The sequence below is a fragment of the Gavia stellata genome, chromosome 1 (genome assembly GCF_030936135.1).
Source record: "Gavia stellata isolate bGavSte3 chromosome 1, bGavSte3.hap2, whole genome shotgun sequence".
In the NCBI taxonomy this organism is placed as follows: domain Eukaryota; kingdom Metazoa; phylum Chordata; class Aves; order Gaviiformes; family Gaviidae; genus Gavia; species Gavia stellata.
The window spans coordinates 103,519,463-103,536,273 of NC_082594.1; the positions used below are offsets into that span (position 1 = coordinate 103,519,463).

General features: G+C 44.7%; 1 protein-coding gene across 3 annotated transcripts in view; it reads left to right on the forward strand.

The window, feature by feature from the left end:
• TIAM1 (TIAM Rac1 associated GEF 1) overlaps positions 1-16,811 on the forward strand; it is an 82,741-nt gene that overhangs the window by 39,896 nt on the left and 26,034 nt on the right. For all 3 annotated transcript variants that reach the window (XM_059818972.1, XM_059818959.1, XM_059818964.1), the window contains 3 exons: positions 1,174-1,255; positions 6,435-6,521; positions 9,908-10,132. In XM_059818972.1, the coding sequence (XP_059674955.1) occupies positions 1,174-1,255; positions 6,435-6,521; positions 9,908-10,132 (394 nt within the window). The remainder of the gene's footprint in view (positions 1-1,173; positions 1,256-6,434; positions 6,522-9,907; positions 10,133-16,811) is intronic.

Consider the following 16,811-nt stretch of genomic DNA (forward strand, 5'->3'; position numbering starts at 1 on the left):
AAACCTTTACTAATGCGTGACTCTTCTTTTTTAAAGAAATGGTTTAAATACTTCAGTCCAAACACTGATGTCGCTTAGTTTCAGAATGTTAATTATGGTGAATTGCTTTTTTACACACTCACACTGACTTGTAAACAAAATTAGTATTTACCTATGGGCTCTCATTCACCTGTGGGTATGATTTTTTCCGAAGACAAAAGGATGGTTTGTTACTTAAGTGCTTACTGTTCTATGGACAAACCAGCTTCAAACCTGTGCTGAGCCAGAGGTTTGCAGTATGTCAAGGCTGTCTTGCAAGGAGTAAGTCAGCGCCGACTCCCAAAGATGTCAGCTCAGAGCCTCTGACTTTGTCTGGAAGAGCAGGATTTCCCTGCCTCAGGTGGGGTGGCGGGCCCCAGTACAAGCTCCTTTGTTACGAGCTTGGGGCAGGACCTGGTTGCAATAGCAAGCCGCACAAGGCAGGAAGATGTAAGTGATTTAAAAGCACAAAATGTGTGAGCAGTGGTGGTGGGGTGTAGCCCTGCTGAGGGGTTGCTTGGCTCCTGAAATGCAGAGTGAATTGCACCTGCGTGCAGAGGCTTCTGGGTTATTACCTAGGTGTGAATTTGTGTTAGTCTCCCAGGAAGGATGTTAATGACCATTTCAAAGACTTGGAGGGTTTTTCTCCATACAAATAAACATAAATGTGTTAAAGATGAAATTTTGTGCTAAGAAATCTGGTAGTCTTCTAACAATTAAGAAATGTATTTAAGAAACAAAATCCCTCCTTGTGATTTTAATACTATTGAATACAAATTGAATTCCTGCAATGTCTTAATCAAATTAATATGAAAACGTTAAATAATGACTACCCATAAAATACAAAAAGAGGAATAGAGGCTCTGTTTCTTGTTCACTCAGTGTGGTATTGATCAAGTGAAATAGATGTATCCTTGCTTTTATGATGGTGGTAGTAAAACACTGCTGCCTCCTCTTTAACTGTGTTCCTAACAGTAAAGCGTAGTGACACTACGAATACATCTCATGCACATGGAGAAAAATTCTTTGACAAATAATGACCACAGTCCATTTCTTCCACCTGTAATTAAAAAAAAACCCCATCTGTTCAGAATGATTACAATTGATGTGTCCTCTCACAGTAACGTATTTTGGTGTGTTTTTTTTTCTATTCAGCTGTACAAAGAAATAGAAATCTGTCAGAAAATTACACAGCACATTCAAATAGAGAAGTCTGATGCATCCTCTGATATTTATGGTAAGTTTCTCCTTGATTTTACTTTTCTACCAAGTCAACTCTAGTGCATGCAGGTTCTTGCTTGCTATTCATTGATATACCTGACGGGCCTGTTGAACACAATAAGAAAAGCACATCTGATTCCTGTGCCATCCACAGAAAGCTCACTCCCCTGCCCTGAAGCAGGACGGTTTTTTTTGTAGTGCGTTGAATGCTGTGTTTCCCGGTGCTCGAGCTGTAGGATGTGCAGCTCTTTGATGAGAACTACCATGGCAGAAAGGACAAATGTTTTCTTGTTCTTGTAGTTTCTCAAAACACCACCTACGGAGGTTGCGCAACTGAGCGCCGGCGGAAAACAGCATCCTTTGCCAGTTGTCACATCTTTCATGAATGCCTGCAATCACGGCATTCACAGGGGCCCTGCAGTGCGGCTTGGGAGAGGGCTGCCACTGTGGCTTGCCACTGCTAGCAGGCTAGCAGGTTCTCCCTCTCCTCACCCCTTCCACCAAGCGTGATGGCAGGGATGCTGCCAGGAGCATTACTGTGAGTACGAGGCATCTCAAGGTCTGCGGCCAGGCTGCTGTCCCAGGAGAGGCTGCTTGGCCTCTTTTCCCGCCTGCCGTGGGCACACAAGCTGGGTCCCTGTCTCACACTGCTGTTCCTGAGGCTGGGGGAGCCTGGTCCTGGTGCATGCCTGGCCCTCGAGGATGCCCTCTGGACTCCTGGAGCCAGAATCTGACTTGTGACACAGATCTGTGCGTAAAAAATAAAACAGGGGAGGTCTTCCCTCTGTGATCTCAGCAAAATCGTCAGTCTTTATGTGGGGGTGGTCATATTTTTTAGCTTTCAAGTATTTCAAGTTACAGACCTCCAGCCTGGCGAGTTTGCCCTTTGGTCTGGCAATTACAGTTCTGTAGTGTATTTGAAAGTTATTTGTGCAGCCTACCCTGCGGGAAGCCAATCTGCATCTTTTTACTGTTTATCTAAATATTCTGTTTTAATGACTAGAATAATTCTGAATCCCCAAACCGCTTGCTATACAGCTGCAGGCCATTTGAATATTGAGCTCTGCTACAAAGCAGTGGTGCTGACTGCGATTTGAATATTGAAGGCCTAAGAGAGTAATATTAACCAGCACAGCGATGGCCCTGGGTTCAGTAATTATGCTGTGCCTGAACACACTGCAACAGTTAGGGGTATCATCGCATTTCCTGTTTATTTCTTTTTCTTCTCTTTAAGTGATAGATGGGAAAGACTGTGAAATGCACTGTCATGTCCTGTGAAATGAGATCAGCTGTGTGAGACATGGGATGTATCTGTTCAGTGGCTCCAACCCTGCAGGGAGGGAATGCTAAATGCACCCCCAAAAAGCTGACTTTGCTCTCGTTGAAAGAAAATGGCTAAACTTACTTTGACTCTAAATGGCAGCAGAATTTCTCTAGTCTGTACGTGTCTCATAGAAACAGTACTATGTGTTCATACAGTGACACGTGTGTGCTTAAATACGTGTGTGTGGGGGAGCAGAGGTAAAGTGTTGATCCTGTCTTGGTGCTGGGGAAGGCTAGGGTTCCTCCTGAGATCCTTTCCCATCCTGTATGTTAGGTACATTTGAGTTTTTAGTTCTTTTAGTCTCTTTACAGAATTAGCATTGCCAATACATACTTCAAAAATCCAGAGAGAAAGCTACAGCACATTCATGGGCTATGGCAACACAAAGATCAGAGCTTTAAAATTTTGGCATAGAATCTTTTGAACAGGGTTGCTTAAGGGTTCTTGCTACTGGTTTTGTTTTGAAGAAAACCTAGATCAATAACGCGAACGCACAGTCTCCAAGCATCTAAGCACCTGCGTAAGTCTGTGTGTGAGCGGCGCTGTCTTTGAGATTGGTTCTCGGTCAGCTGGGCAGCGCTGGAGGCTCAGCCCCTCACAGGCACTTCAACAAGTACTGGGAACAGGGTCAGGAACGAGTACCAAAACCAAATGTCTAGAGCGCTAAGAGACTTTTTATTCTGATGATTATTTGTTTTTTCTGTGCAGCTTTGCTCAAGCCTCGTACTTCTTGCCCATTTTAAAAAATATGTCCAAATTCCCTGGGCCTTGATTCCTCCAGAAGAACTGGAAAAGTCTTCATTTTGAAAGTGGTTGAGATTATGAAAATCATTAGTGACATTACCTGTTGCTGTTGCTAGTATTCCAGCTATAGCAATAATAATAGTTGTAAATTGCCTTGAATTTTCAAGATACTTCACAAGCAGCTATTCATTAATCCCAACAATGTAGACTTAGTTCTTTTATCTTCATTTAACAGACGTGGTATCAAAGATAGGGAGGTGAAACGCTTTCACCAAGAGTGCAATTAGACAGGCCAGTTCAGCTCACTAGCCTGGCAGAAACGTAAGATAATAAAGGAAGTAAATAGCTGTCTGCTGGCTTTGCAAGCTGTTTTGGGCCAGCTAAGACATCCTGGTGCTGGGGAGGAGGCAGAGCTGCCCCTTCAGGCGTTAGCAGGCCTTTGGAGCAGCTTCGCCATCGTGTCTGAGCACATCGTGAGTTCAAGTGATGTGAAGATGAAGCAGAACGGTTCAGGGAAAGCTCACCTGGGGATGTTTCATAATGTTTCTACTCTCACCAGCATGCCTGGGGTAAGAGGAACTCCTGGAGTGTCTGGCCAGTGTGTTGGACCTTTCCAGCGTTAGATCTGTCAATGTGATGCTGTTGCTGATGCTTGGGCGTAGGGCGTATACATTCTTGCCTCTTTCACTGGTACCAGCCTCTTTGCAAAGGCTGTGTGGGCAGGAATCAGGGTGCACCAGCAGTAAGAACCTATTGCTTCCAGCTCCTGTATGTATCGGGAACATACTGGTGTTTTTGTTAGCAACTGTCTATCTCAGAGGGCCAAGCTAGTTTTCTGGAGGCGGATTTGTTCTGCTATTGTGCGAGTTCGGTGAGGCCATGTGCACTCGGAGATAGAGACTTTTGTTCTCCTGTCATCAAAACTTTGCAGTGAAGAAAAGGCTCTGTCTGGGTCACCACCCATCTCTTCACACCTGTCTTTCAGAGTCCACGCACAGTTTGATAATAATCTTTTTGGCAGTGATGCCAGCTTATGCAATCGCTGTCGCTTCCACCCACTCCTGCCCTTCCTCTCATGCAATGCTAGTACACGTGTTTGTGTGGAGCACCTGCAGTATTCAGCCAGATGGAAACTGTACATTCGTATTATCCATGTGCATATACAAGCTACACATACATATATGCATATATGCAAGTGTGTGTATATATATATCTGCAAGTATATATACATGTATCTATACACACACACACACTTGACGGTATTTCCCATCTGGACAAGTTCCCTGCTCTGCTTTACTGCATGGCAGGGAAAGCACTGGCACTGGCACTGCAGTGGGACAGGAATGCTGATTCAAATTGTTTACCAGATCCAGTCACATCACAACTGTGGAAATAAACCAGTTTATCCATACTTGGGATATGGTCACATACCCTGTCTGCAGAGGGGTTAAGTGTATTTGTGAGATGACCATTTCAAGGCTGTTGCCAATTGCCCATCGCTCATCTCTTAAAGGTGATGACAACATATGTAATTGCTCCATACGCCCGTTCCGCTCCGGTTTGAGGGTTTTTTTGTTTTGGTTTGTTTTTTTTTTTTAATGAAAGACGAATTAAAAAGCAACTACACCTGCCCTTAGCGCTGACAGATTGGAGGGGGCAGAGGTCTTCTCATGGAGGAGAATGGGAGCTTGGGACTGCTTGGGCATGCTGATTTCTTCACAGTTAGCCACAGCGAGAACTTGAGATGCAACTCAGCCTTGTTTTAACTGTATGGTAGTTGGCTGCAAAATAGCGTTTCAGTTGCAAAAGGGTGATGGTATTAGTAACTGATAATTTGTGCTGACTCAAACTGCAGTCTTAGGCATGCTCTGCTGTGCTTTTGGTTAAGGGTTTTCCAGGTAGGCTTTGCAGTGATGACAAGCTACTATTTTTTTTACGGCTGCTCTTTTGTTTAGTCAAGAGTTTTTCTCTCTGCCAAAGTTGGTGTGTTAAGTGAGCTTCACAAATTTCATTTTATTCAGGCTGAGGAGCTGGCATACAGATTCCAAGTAGCTCAGTAAGTCACGAAGGGCCATATGCTCCTCGCTTCTAGGCTGCCACATTCTTCTCCCTCCTTTCTTTTTTCCTAAATGATAGATGAAAAAAAAAACTTCTCATCCATAAGCACCAACTTGAAGGGAGTCCTAAAGTCGTAATAGGCTCCCAGCACATCTGCTTCCTCTTGGCTGGTGGCTGATTCCGTGTCAAACAAGTGTCTCCCCCTGGACGTTTGTAAATGTTTTTCTAGTCAGAAAAAGAGAGAGCAAATGGTTGCCTACACCCATTTCGGGAGTAATGAAGTTTCGGAAAGGCAAATGTTCTGCTTTAGATAACTCTCAGCAGTAAATAAATAAACCCTATTTAACTAACCACATTGTATTTCCTTTACACATTGTTATCTTACACAGTGTCAAGCCCATATGGCAGGAAAATCACCAAACCAAACTTAACAGTACCATTTGCACTGTTTAAATTAAGGCTGGTCTATATGGGTCTCTAATGTAGCTGTAAAATGTGCGCTGAGCTAAGACTTAGCAAATAACAGGTCATGCCAGGAGCAGCTGAGAATTGAAAGGGGGAGAAGGGGAAGCACCATTTTTACAAACTTGTCCAGTCCAGGAATTTAAAAAAGTAAAAGTTGGCATTCTGCTTTAGCAGGCGCTGTTATGCCTTGTCTGAGTTCAGGATGGCAGGTCAGCTGTAGCTCTGTTTCCTGCCTTTTGTCAGTTTGGGTCACAAACCACATCTCTGTGCAGCTTTTGTCTGCAAACAGCGAAACTTCTTGAAGTGACCCTTTGTGGGAAGAGAATTGGAAGTCTGTTCCAACATTTTGCAGCTGTGGTATCCTCAAATAAAGCTGTAGGTGATTTATGTATAAAATCAGAAATTCAGTTCAGGTTTTTGTTAAAGCCACTTTAATTTTTTAACTTTCTCTTTACATTTTTAAAGGTTTATGGGAAAAGAGAAGGGAGGAATTCCTGACTGCTCGCTGCCGGGACAGCACAGCCTTACCTGTAGCGCGTGCAGTTGTTAGGACACGCTGGAAGTGGTTGGCTTTTTCTAACTATCTCACTGGGTATCCCCCTAGGTTTCTCTCTGTCCTCCGTGGAAGAAGAAGGGGTTCGTCGGCTGTATGTGAATGGCGTCAAAGAGACAGGCCTAGCTTTCAAGAAAGGTAAAAGACTTTTTAAAGTGCTTTTGTTATTGTTTATTTAATCCTGGTATAGACCATGAACTTGTTGGGATGGGAGCTTTATGAACACACCAAACCACGGTCCCAGTCCAAAAGAGATCACGGTCTTTTGGGAAGAATCTGAGGTAGTGAATACATGGCTGTTCTGCTCTTGGGATCAGCTATGCTATATAGTCAACCTCTTATTAATTTTGAGTTGCTATCTATGTAGCAGGGTCAGCATGTCCCTTGCAGCTAGAAAGGGAAGCAGGGGCCCTCTCCAGTCAGTCATTGCAAGAGAAACAGGTACAGTAGAAGTCATAATAGTGCTCTCTGTGGCTGGGATTACTGCTTCTACTTTTGCTTTCAGCCTTTGCAGGAAGCATGACAGCACTTGGACCAGAAACCATCAGAGATAACTACTCTGCTGGGCTCACCCCAGGGCAGGGCAGGATACAGTTTAACTGCAGCTTACCCAAGCCGATGTCAGTCCCGACACTGCCATACCCTTACAGCTCTTCCCCTTCATTGCCCTTTACAATGTGCCAGCCCTGCTGCTCATGCAGTCACAGGATGGGATGGGCTGGTCAGCTGAAACCTAAACAGATTTTAAAATATAATATGGGGAGCATGAAGTGAGAAGACTCTCATCTCTTCATAACCTATCAGTGTATGCAGAGTCCTCAAAAACACCTTCAGAGTTTTCTTGGCAAGTAGTTATACGGTCTTGCAGAGCTTATTCAACACTTTGCTGTTGCCAAAAGCAATGGGGGCTGGTCTCCCCCAAACTGCTCCAGCCCTTTGCCTTGTGCTGACACTGGCACTCTGCTGAGCCGATTCAGGTCACTGTCTTGATAGAAAACTGCCACGGCAGAAACGCGTGGCTGGTTTTCTGACCCGCTAGCAAATGGAGTTGGCTTGCGTTGCAGTGAAGCGAGTGGCAGAAGTGGCACAGTGGAGGGACAGAAACTGGGAAGGAAGAAACGGGTCAGGGGAAGAGGAGCAGTTCTGGCTACAGGGAGCCTGCAGTTTCGCTCAGCTATAACTTCTAACCCTAACTTAAGAAAACCCCATAGGTGGTTCTGGAGGCTGCTGCATATGTCTGTTGAGCTTGGAAAGACCGTCTTTCTCTCCTCACCCCACCTCAGCCCCATACGATTCCCTGGCTGACAGGATGGGGATTCTGCCAAAAGCCCTGAGCAGGGAGTGGGGGGTGGCTCTCTGCCAGCCTGCACCAGGGAAATAAAACTCTGCAGACTTCTTGTGGGGAGCAAAGAGAATATTGGGGGGTGGGGGGACTCAGCAGGGCTTCCTTATTTTGCTTTTAGAAAATGTTTCTGCGACAAGGTAAATGAATGCATGAACACAGACTGCCTCCTGTGGGGCTGAAACGCTAAAACATGCTTTCAGTGATACGTTGCTCTTCATGATGGATATAAAAAGCCACCTCTGTATGAACAGTATTTGGCAGGATATTACAACGAGATACCCATAGTTAGCAGAATGCAGGGAGGAAAACTCTCTCTTCCTACCATTATTTACATTCATATTTGCATTTGACTGCACTTCCTATAGTAAGTCTAACTAGAAGAGATACAGTATTTAATTTTCAATCTTTTCTCCAATTAGAAAACTTAAATTTTATTTTCTCCTAATAATTTTTATGATTTATCTTTTTATTTTTTCTGTTGGTCTGCATTAGCTAGACCATTGTTGGAATTTGAGGTGCTTGATTTTACTGAGGTAGACATGATGCTTTATCCCAAATGATTCAAAACAAGGATTACAAAGAGTAAATGAAGCCCCAGATATGATGTTTATGGTTGCAGGCATATTAATGTGCTACTATTATGACATGGCATCACTAAGTAGAATAAATGAAATAATGTGAAATGCTTGACTTGCCTTGTTTTGTCCTTGTTTCAAATATGATTTTATGGTCCATTTACTTTGTAGCTGTTCTAGCTAGCTCATTTTATTCTCTCCGAAACTGCACGCCTCACTACAGTTTCTGGGCACAATTACATGTGTTTAGAAAGATCTCAATTTTCCTAAAGAAGACTGAAGCCCTTTAGCTTCCTCCCTTCCGTGTTCTTCCTTGAATGCTGGTAGGTAATCTGTTTCCTGGAGGATGCAGCTGAGCTCTGCTCGCAGCTCAGGCTCATCGAGTCAGGCCTTTCATCCAGGCTTAAGGGTCGCAAGGCTTGTCCTTTGCATCATCGCCCAGCCAGAGGACTGCATGGCATGAAGGCAGGTCACCCCCACAGAGCAGCTCTTTCAACCCTGTAAATTCCAGCTTTCATCCCTGTAAACAGCAGGATGGTGACCGAGATGCTGCAGCGGTCCCGTAGGCAGATTGGTGGCTGTTGCAGAGTATGTGTTCCCACCGGCCGTGCCCCGCGGGCCAGCTCCTGGGGGCACCGCCAGCATTACCCTCAAGTGGAGACAAAAGCTGCAGTGGTAGGAGCAGCCTCGACGATTGGGGCTGTCAGCACCAGCGTGCCCTGGTGTGCTGCTGCCTGCCTGACCCTAAAGATTATTTGGGTTTAAAACCTGGTCTAGCTTGCTGTTGTTAGTCGGAGAGTGGGCCCGGCTGGCTGAGGGGAAGGTCAGGTGTCCTGCGGCACCTCGGAGGGCTGCACGTCGTCTGTCAGCATTGCTGCGTCGCCCCCGAAGCAAGCAGGAGTCAGCTGTTTCCTCTGCAGATCCCCTTTGCCCTTGCATGCTGGTGCTATAAATAGGTCCTGAAATCAGATTGGAAAAAACCCATGACTAACTTACCAAGCGCTAAAATTTGCCTTTTGAAGACCTATGTGCTAGGATGTGATTCAGACAGGGCCAGGGAGGAGGCTATCTGAAGTCCTACACCATACACCCTGGCTGAGTGGGAAATGTTTTCTCTTCTTCTAGGTGTATGGGTAGGTGACCACTTCAAATAAAAGCCTTCACTTATATGGAAAGTTAAAAGCAAGAATCAAGCCAGCCCAGCCACTTGATCCTTCCCCATCCTGTGTGCAGCTCCTCAGAAGTCTAACTCTGTCTTTCAATATATATTTATTTACAAGCGATGTGTTTTGTAGGGTGGCTTGCTGTACAGCGGCTGTTCCCTTGCAGAGTGACATGAAGAAAAAGGGGATATCTTACTGCTGATCCATTGTGAGGGACTTCCTGGACACTGCGCTCTTAGGGATGGTGCTGGAGTACCAGCCTGACAACAGATCTCGCAAAAGTCCATCGAATTTCAATATCATTTGCAGTCATAAGTGTCTACTTTATGTCTAGACTTAACACTGTCTGGCGCTTCATAAACACCAGGCTGAGCTCCTTGATGTCTGTGGGTAACAGAAAAGCTACTGTGCAAGTCTTACCTGTTCCTTTCTGTGTTGCAGGCCTGAAAGCTGGCGATGAAATTGTGGAGATTAACAAGAAAGCTGCTGAGGATCTGGACTCAGTTTTGCTGAAAGATGCCCTTGTTCAGCCTTCGCTGTGTCTTACCGTGCGCACCTATCCTGAGATAGAGGAAGGGCAGAAACTCATGCAGCCACCACCACGTCGCTTGGAAAACCCATCTGACTTGAGTGACAGCACACTGGCATTTGCTGGGAGCAACCAAGGTATTGGGTTCAATGGAGAAATTAACAGGAGGAGGATTCACACTTACAGTGTGCTGGTGTAATCCCATTGATCCCTGCATGTAACTTCCATGGTGGAAGTGAGAGGAATTACAGTCTGAATGCACTGGGTAGATAATACATGGGAGCTCTGGAAGCTGTAATCTGCAGTAGCAATGGAGGATGACTGTGTAGATGGTTAGGCTGTGAAATGTGTGTCATCGCCAAATGCATGTCACATCATCTAGCGGTGCCTACAGCAAGTCACAGAACTAATTGCTCACTTCTGGGCTGCTGAGGAGGTGCCTTTACCTCTGGATTTGCCCACAGGATATATGTATGGCAGGAAAGGAAGAGAGGATAAGCATTCACCCTCTTCGGGATTAGCCAGGAGCACAGAAGCCCTGTGTGTTTGATGCGATGCATAAATAACTCACAAGGACAGTTCAAAACATCTTAATGTAGGGATTGACGTTACAGCCAAACGTATCTAACTGGTCCCGCAGCACACTGTGGTGGGAAGGGGCATTCCGGCACACCACGCTGCCCTCTTCAGAGAACTGAACTGGCAGAAAAATAATCCCAAGCAAATGTGAATTGTTTGCCACTAGTTTAGCCTCCTGAACCAGCTGAGGACAAGCACCCGTGCTAGGATAAGAGAAATGGCTGCAGAAGAGCAGGATCGCCTCCTTGGCAGTTCCTAGCCATTACGTCTGTAAGACAGCAGTGTTGGGAATTGCACTGGGATAGCAGGAAAACTCCTGTGCCATGTCTCCTCTTACTTGCCTGCTTAGTCAAGTCTTACTTGCTGGCTTCTAAATGCCCCCGCCCCATACTTGATAACAGAAGAGGATACTGGATGTATCTGCTTGCTTTTGGTTTTTGGAGTAATTTAAAAAATGGGAAAAATTGATGGAATGGCCAAAAAGAAGTCATTTCTAGATAATCAAAACTGCTCTGAGCTGAGGTAGTTTTGACTTTCAGTCAAAAGTAAATGGCATCTGAGTATGTCAAAATACTTTGTTTTCTCCCCAAAGTACAGGTTTCAGAAATGTCAAAATAATTGTTTTCACAACTATGAAACTGTTTCGGTTTGGGCGTTCGACATAAAAAGCTGGAGTGGGAGGAGAGCACTTCACCGGGGTTAAAGTCAACCTTCTCGCAGGACATGTCTGTCTGATTGCTGCAATCGCTTGGTGTAGGGGCTTCTGGGATGAATCTGGGTGCAAACTGGCGCTAACCCAGGAGCAGTGTGAGTGCATTAGCATGATGCTGAGCTGGAGCAAATGAGCCGCAGTGACAGGTAGTTTGCTTGGGCTCAGGACCAAGCTGACTCAACTCATCTCTGTCTGCAAAGTGTCAGGGAGGTACAGCCTGCCTTTCAACATTTCTGGATGCTGCTCTGGTTTTGCTGAAAATATTTACTGAAAATGATCTAGCAAAAATGTCACTGTTCAGGTGATGGGAACATGTAGTGGGGAAAGAGAAAGCTGGACCCCTAATCTGACTTGAGGAGTGTGGTATGCATAGCAAGTAGAATAGCGTGAACAGGAAAGCTTATTGCAAATACCTCTGAGGGGACTGATAAAAGCACCCTCAGGTAAGATGTGGGATAAACCCCCAAAGGCAGTTAAAATTAAACATTTTCAGAAGGACATCTTTTCCCTTTTAATTTTCATTGAACTTTTCCAAGTTAGGCTTTTGTGCTGAAAAAGCAAACTCATCTTGTACATTTTTATAGCTGGCCACAAGGTGCCCCCATTTCCTACTTAACACCAGCTTTTCACAGGCCCCATCCTTTTATCCTTGCCTGTGCTTTTCACTGAAACCCTGAGTGCTGAGTCCTCGTGCCCTGACTTTTCACTGAAGTGACTGTCTGCCCTGGGTGCAAAGAACTGGGAACTGGGACTTTTGTATTTATGCAACGTAGTGATTTCTAAGGCAGAGCAGTCACATTTCGTAACACAGGATCTCAACAGCTGGTCTCAAAAAGCAGTTGTTCTGCCACTGTCAGTTATTTGCATCATTGTTTTCAGGATCTTCAAGGGGTCCTTCTCTTTGCTGAGGGTGAGATAGTGCACGGTTTGCCAAATGTGGCTGAAGAACCTAGCATATGCCTTTTAATACTATCCTGTAATAACCCTGTGTGCCCCATGTGTAATGAAGACATAGGATGTGGCTGATGGACGCATCATGGCAAAATCAGACCTCCCACCTCCGCTGCTTTGTAGACATTACTTCCTTTGTGCTGCTCCCAGCTCCAGTCGTGTCTGTCCTCCTTTGTAAGCTTCTCCCGAGCCGGGTTTTTGTGGTTATCCCAGTGGTGTGGAATGGCTGCTTGTTTTTCCATGTTCTGCAGTAAGCATGTGAACTGTCTGGTGGGCCAAAGCACCTGCTTCTTAAATAGCTCCCCAGGACCAGGGATAAGCTTTAAGGCTGCCTTTTCCCTTCACATTTCTCTTGGTACAGCTGCCCTTCACTTTTGGTGTGCTGTAGTCAGCTCCTTCACTCTCAGGTGACAGGCGGCACAGAAGCTAGAGCTCTCTTGATATTTGCTTTCCTTCAAAACGCAGCAAACGTTGAGGTGGGAATTGCCTTCATTCCTCCTCAAAGGGGGAGGAATACTTCTTTAACCTACAGAAGCAATGCAGTAGCTCATCAGCAGATGTGCAGGTGTCTCTGGAAGCTTCTGAAAGTGCCTGTAGTTGCGATATGAAATATGCCTCTGAAGAACGATGTTAAGACAGTGTTTAAAGCTAAACAATGCCGATGCTCTAATTTGGGATGACTTAGCTGGAGGTGGGAGGGAAATCAAGGATCTGCACCGAAGTGTGCTATTGGGAGGCAGGGGTTTTGATCTTCCCCATCAATTTCTCTCTATTTAGGTGTTTGTAGAACACAATGTTTTACTGAAGCCTTTCTTCTTCTGGCCCTGTGCTTTTTCAGGGATTTGTTACCTAAATGGGATCCACATGAAATTTTAAAAAGGGATGTGTGCTTTTATTTGGGAGATTGTGGCTGTATCTTAGATTTTTGGTCTCAGCTCCACAGCTTCTTGTAGAGAGCAGTCAAGTATGAAATACCCACTGGCCCGTTTATTTGTGTCCTTGTGGATTACCAGCAGTTTGGCTGGCTATGCAAATCAGCTCAGTGATACCTGTTATATGCTTTATTTATAGCATGCAGATTTTTTCTTCGGTCCTGAAGTAGTGTAGACCTCCTTTCATCAAGGGGGTGAAACATTGCTGGGCCAGAATGCCAGGAGGTATAAATCACCTGTAGGCACATCCACTCTCCAGAAATTTGGCGTCTGGTTGACCGATCATGCTGATGTCCTATCATTATCTTCTTCACTAGCAATTCTTCATCGGCTATGAAGGCAGCAAAGGGTAGATTTTTTGTGTGAGGCAAATCATATTGTGTGTCTTCAACAGAAAGGTGCTGTGTTACATTTTTTTTAAGGAAGCTTTCCTAATGCATTATTACTCAGTAGGAGGTTTTCCAGGAGGAAAGCGGGGCTGTGTTTTTGGGAGTCGACCTCCCTGAAGTGACTGCCAGTGCTCTTGTTAAATACACGTCTCTTACAGCTGTTTCATTATCTGGAACTGCCTTGTATATACTGAGGTTAGGGCTAGAGCTGCAAATCAGCTCTGTGGCAGCTGTTACTTCATTGTGTTTACTTAACAGGTTATTCTTGAAATGACCTTGGATTTTATATCTCTAATTGATGTGAAAAATATCATCTTGGGTATGATATATACTTTCCCCTAGGAATTCATGCTGCATCAGGCTATAGAGCCACAAGTTTTGTTCCTTTCATCCATTATTGTTTTTCCTGGCTTTCAGTCTTCTCTCCTGCTAATGCAGTCTGCATAAATCTGGTTGAGGAGGACTAGCTCTCATTCTGTCTGGAGCCCCACAGAATGTTTTCCTTATTGCCTAAAAGGATCAGTGAGAGCTGTCTCCCCTCCCCATGAGAAGTGTTTTGTCTCCCCATTCTGCTCCAATCAATCCAGGGAATGAGAGGCTGAAAGCTGGAAACACAGCGTTGCATCTCCCCAAAATCAAAAAGAAGATATTTCGTTATTAGAAGGGGATTTGGGAATGGGAGTAGTACCCATATTTGTTTGTGGTCTCCCCACAATTTACTACCTTTTTTACTCTGGGGTAGAATTTCTGAAGTTTAGGCTTTGCATGCTTCTGTATTTTGGAGGCCTCTAGCGTGAGGGATAACTCTGCAGGGATAATTGTGAGCCATATAAATCACTGTGCAGAATGTATAAATGATAAAAAAGAAGTTATACCCCTGTTTTGAATGGGTATATTAATCTTCTAGATATGAAGCAGCTAGGTATTTTTAAGGAGTCTATTATTTTGTCATTCAGAAAGCAGGAGAACCAGAGGCTGAAGGTAACACACACTCTAAAGACCATGGTATAAAACGGAAACAAACTTTCATTGCACGGTAAGAGTGGCCACTATTTTTCATTCCATCCTTGTCATGTCACAGGTCCCCTTAGGCTAAGTAATTTGGATTTCAGAACAAGCTGAGTCTAACAGTAACCTTAATTTCTTCAGTGTTATTTTCCTGAGGCAGACAACTAATTTCATACCTTTTGTAGCATGTTAAAAAATGTTATCATTGAGTGCTTGATTTAACAATTCCAGGGGCATTTACTGCAGCAGCAGTCTGAGGGTCTTGCATATAATTAGTCAGTAACATGTGGAACTGTTGTTCATGAGATCTGTTTTCTAAAAGCTTAAAAGCCAAAGCTCAAGGATGTTGCCTCAGTCAGAATTGCGTTCAGAGGTCTCATTCCTGGCTTTTCTAAAGTCTGCCTGAGCTGCTGTTGAAAAAAGCAGCGTGGCTATTAGTACATTATTTTTTGCATTGCAGCTTTGGCTTTCTGACCCTTTCCATTTTAGGTGCAGCAAGCGTACCTGCTCCCTTACCCACGTGTTTCTGATCTTACTATTCTGGCTGTGTTGCCGCTCCCCCTCCCAGCTACGTGAGCCCGAGGCTGCAGCACGGTACTTGCAGAAGGAAAGGCTGGTTTTTCGGATCTTAGTGTCCCTGGTTTCCAAGGTCCCTGAGCACATGCTTAATTTTTACGTCTATGAAAACTCCTGTTTATTCCAAAGGGGTTACTCAAGCATATGACAAGTGTTTGAGTAGGCTCCTGACCTGGGGAGGGTGAAAAGTTACTGTGGTGCAGTTGGTACAGGGACAGTTTCATTGAATTTGCATTTTTCCCAAGAAGAGTGAAGGAATTGAATGGCATTCGGCATAGATTTTTCTATATTTGCACAATTTATTACCTAGTTGAAATGGAAAGGGAAACAATAGAGTTCTGTCAAAAGGGAAGGAGAATTATGGTCTTGTTCTGCAGCTCTCCAGGAAAGGCAGAATTTCCCAGTTCGTTCCTATACTGTTCTTTGGTTGCTCAGTTTACTGTAACTGTGATAGTTGTAGCTGGGTCTTACTGGTCTTTGGAGATGTTATCAATGCTGTGGGTCTCCCCAGTGGGACAGTATGCCCCAGTGTAAAAATGATGTTTTCTTCTTTTGTATTTCAAAGCTAATCAGAATTCTTCTAAAAAAGAAAAAAATGCATGCTTACCTTTTTTATTGTAGATTTATTGGTGAAAATTTGTCTCAAATAAAAATTTAATCTGAGAGACAGTTCCCTAACATTTTGTGTTAAAATTGTTCCATGTATGACAGAGTCTCTTCCGAAAGGTCCTCCATTGTCGTAATGGGGCTGTTCACCAGCAGCATTTAGAAATTACACTTTCTGTTTTAGGAAGTCTCTGTTGAACTGTCCAAGTAAGTGATACTCCTTTCTTTTAAGATGACAGTCAAACATGAGCCACTGAAAGCACTTGGCCACTGAAGCCTCGGCAGCACATCTTGCAGGAGCACAGACACCCAAGTGTCTTGGCTGGGTTTCGGCTGGGGGAGACATGTTCTCTCTGCCTGGTCCATATTTCTTCTGTGGTTTCAACTTGGATGGGGGTCACTCCTTATTTCTCGCTGAAAGTGATTAAGCAATCGCTCTGTTTGACTTCCAGTATCGCTGAGTTTCATCGGTGAAAGAAGTACGGAGGAGCACGGTGCACCTTTTGCAGGGAGCGAGCGGTGGCAGGCGGGCAGGGAAGGACACCTGTGGCTGGCTGCAGCAGTCCCAGAGCTCTGCCTCAGTCGCACGGCAAGGTGTTGTGTGGGGTGCTAAGATGTGTAAAGCAACCTGCTTCGGAGGCTGAGGCACCTTAAAGTTACAAACCAAAGCTTTCAACCATCTGAGCCTGTTGTTGCTTCTGGCCCACAGCGCGTAACATGCTGGCAGATGGCTGCCCTTGCCAGCACTTCCCCACTGCTGCCTCTGAGAGGACTAAATTCAGTATTGCCCTTTCCACATGCTCGGGAATAAGGCATCAAGATGTAGCGTTTTCTGATTTGTATGCTGCTTTTTTTCTTAGTAGGATGTGCACTTCTGAGCTTTGCACCACAGCTGATAGAGTTTGGCTAAGAATATTTATTTCCACTGCATTAAAAAAAAATAATCTGGCACCAAGAAGTGGGCTTTAAGAGCAGTACCAAATATCGTAGAATTCTCATTAAAATCTCGAGCGACAGCAACCCTGCAAATTGGAAGCAGCAGCTGTGGAAAATTTTAGCCAAG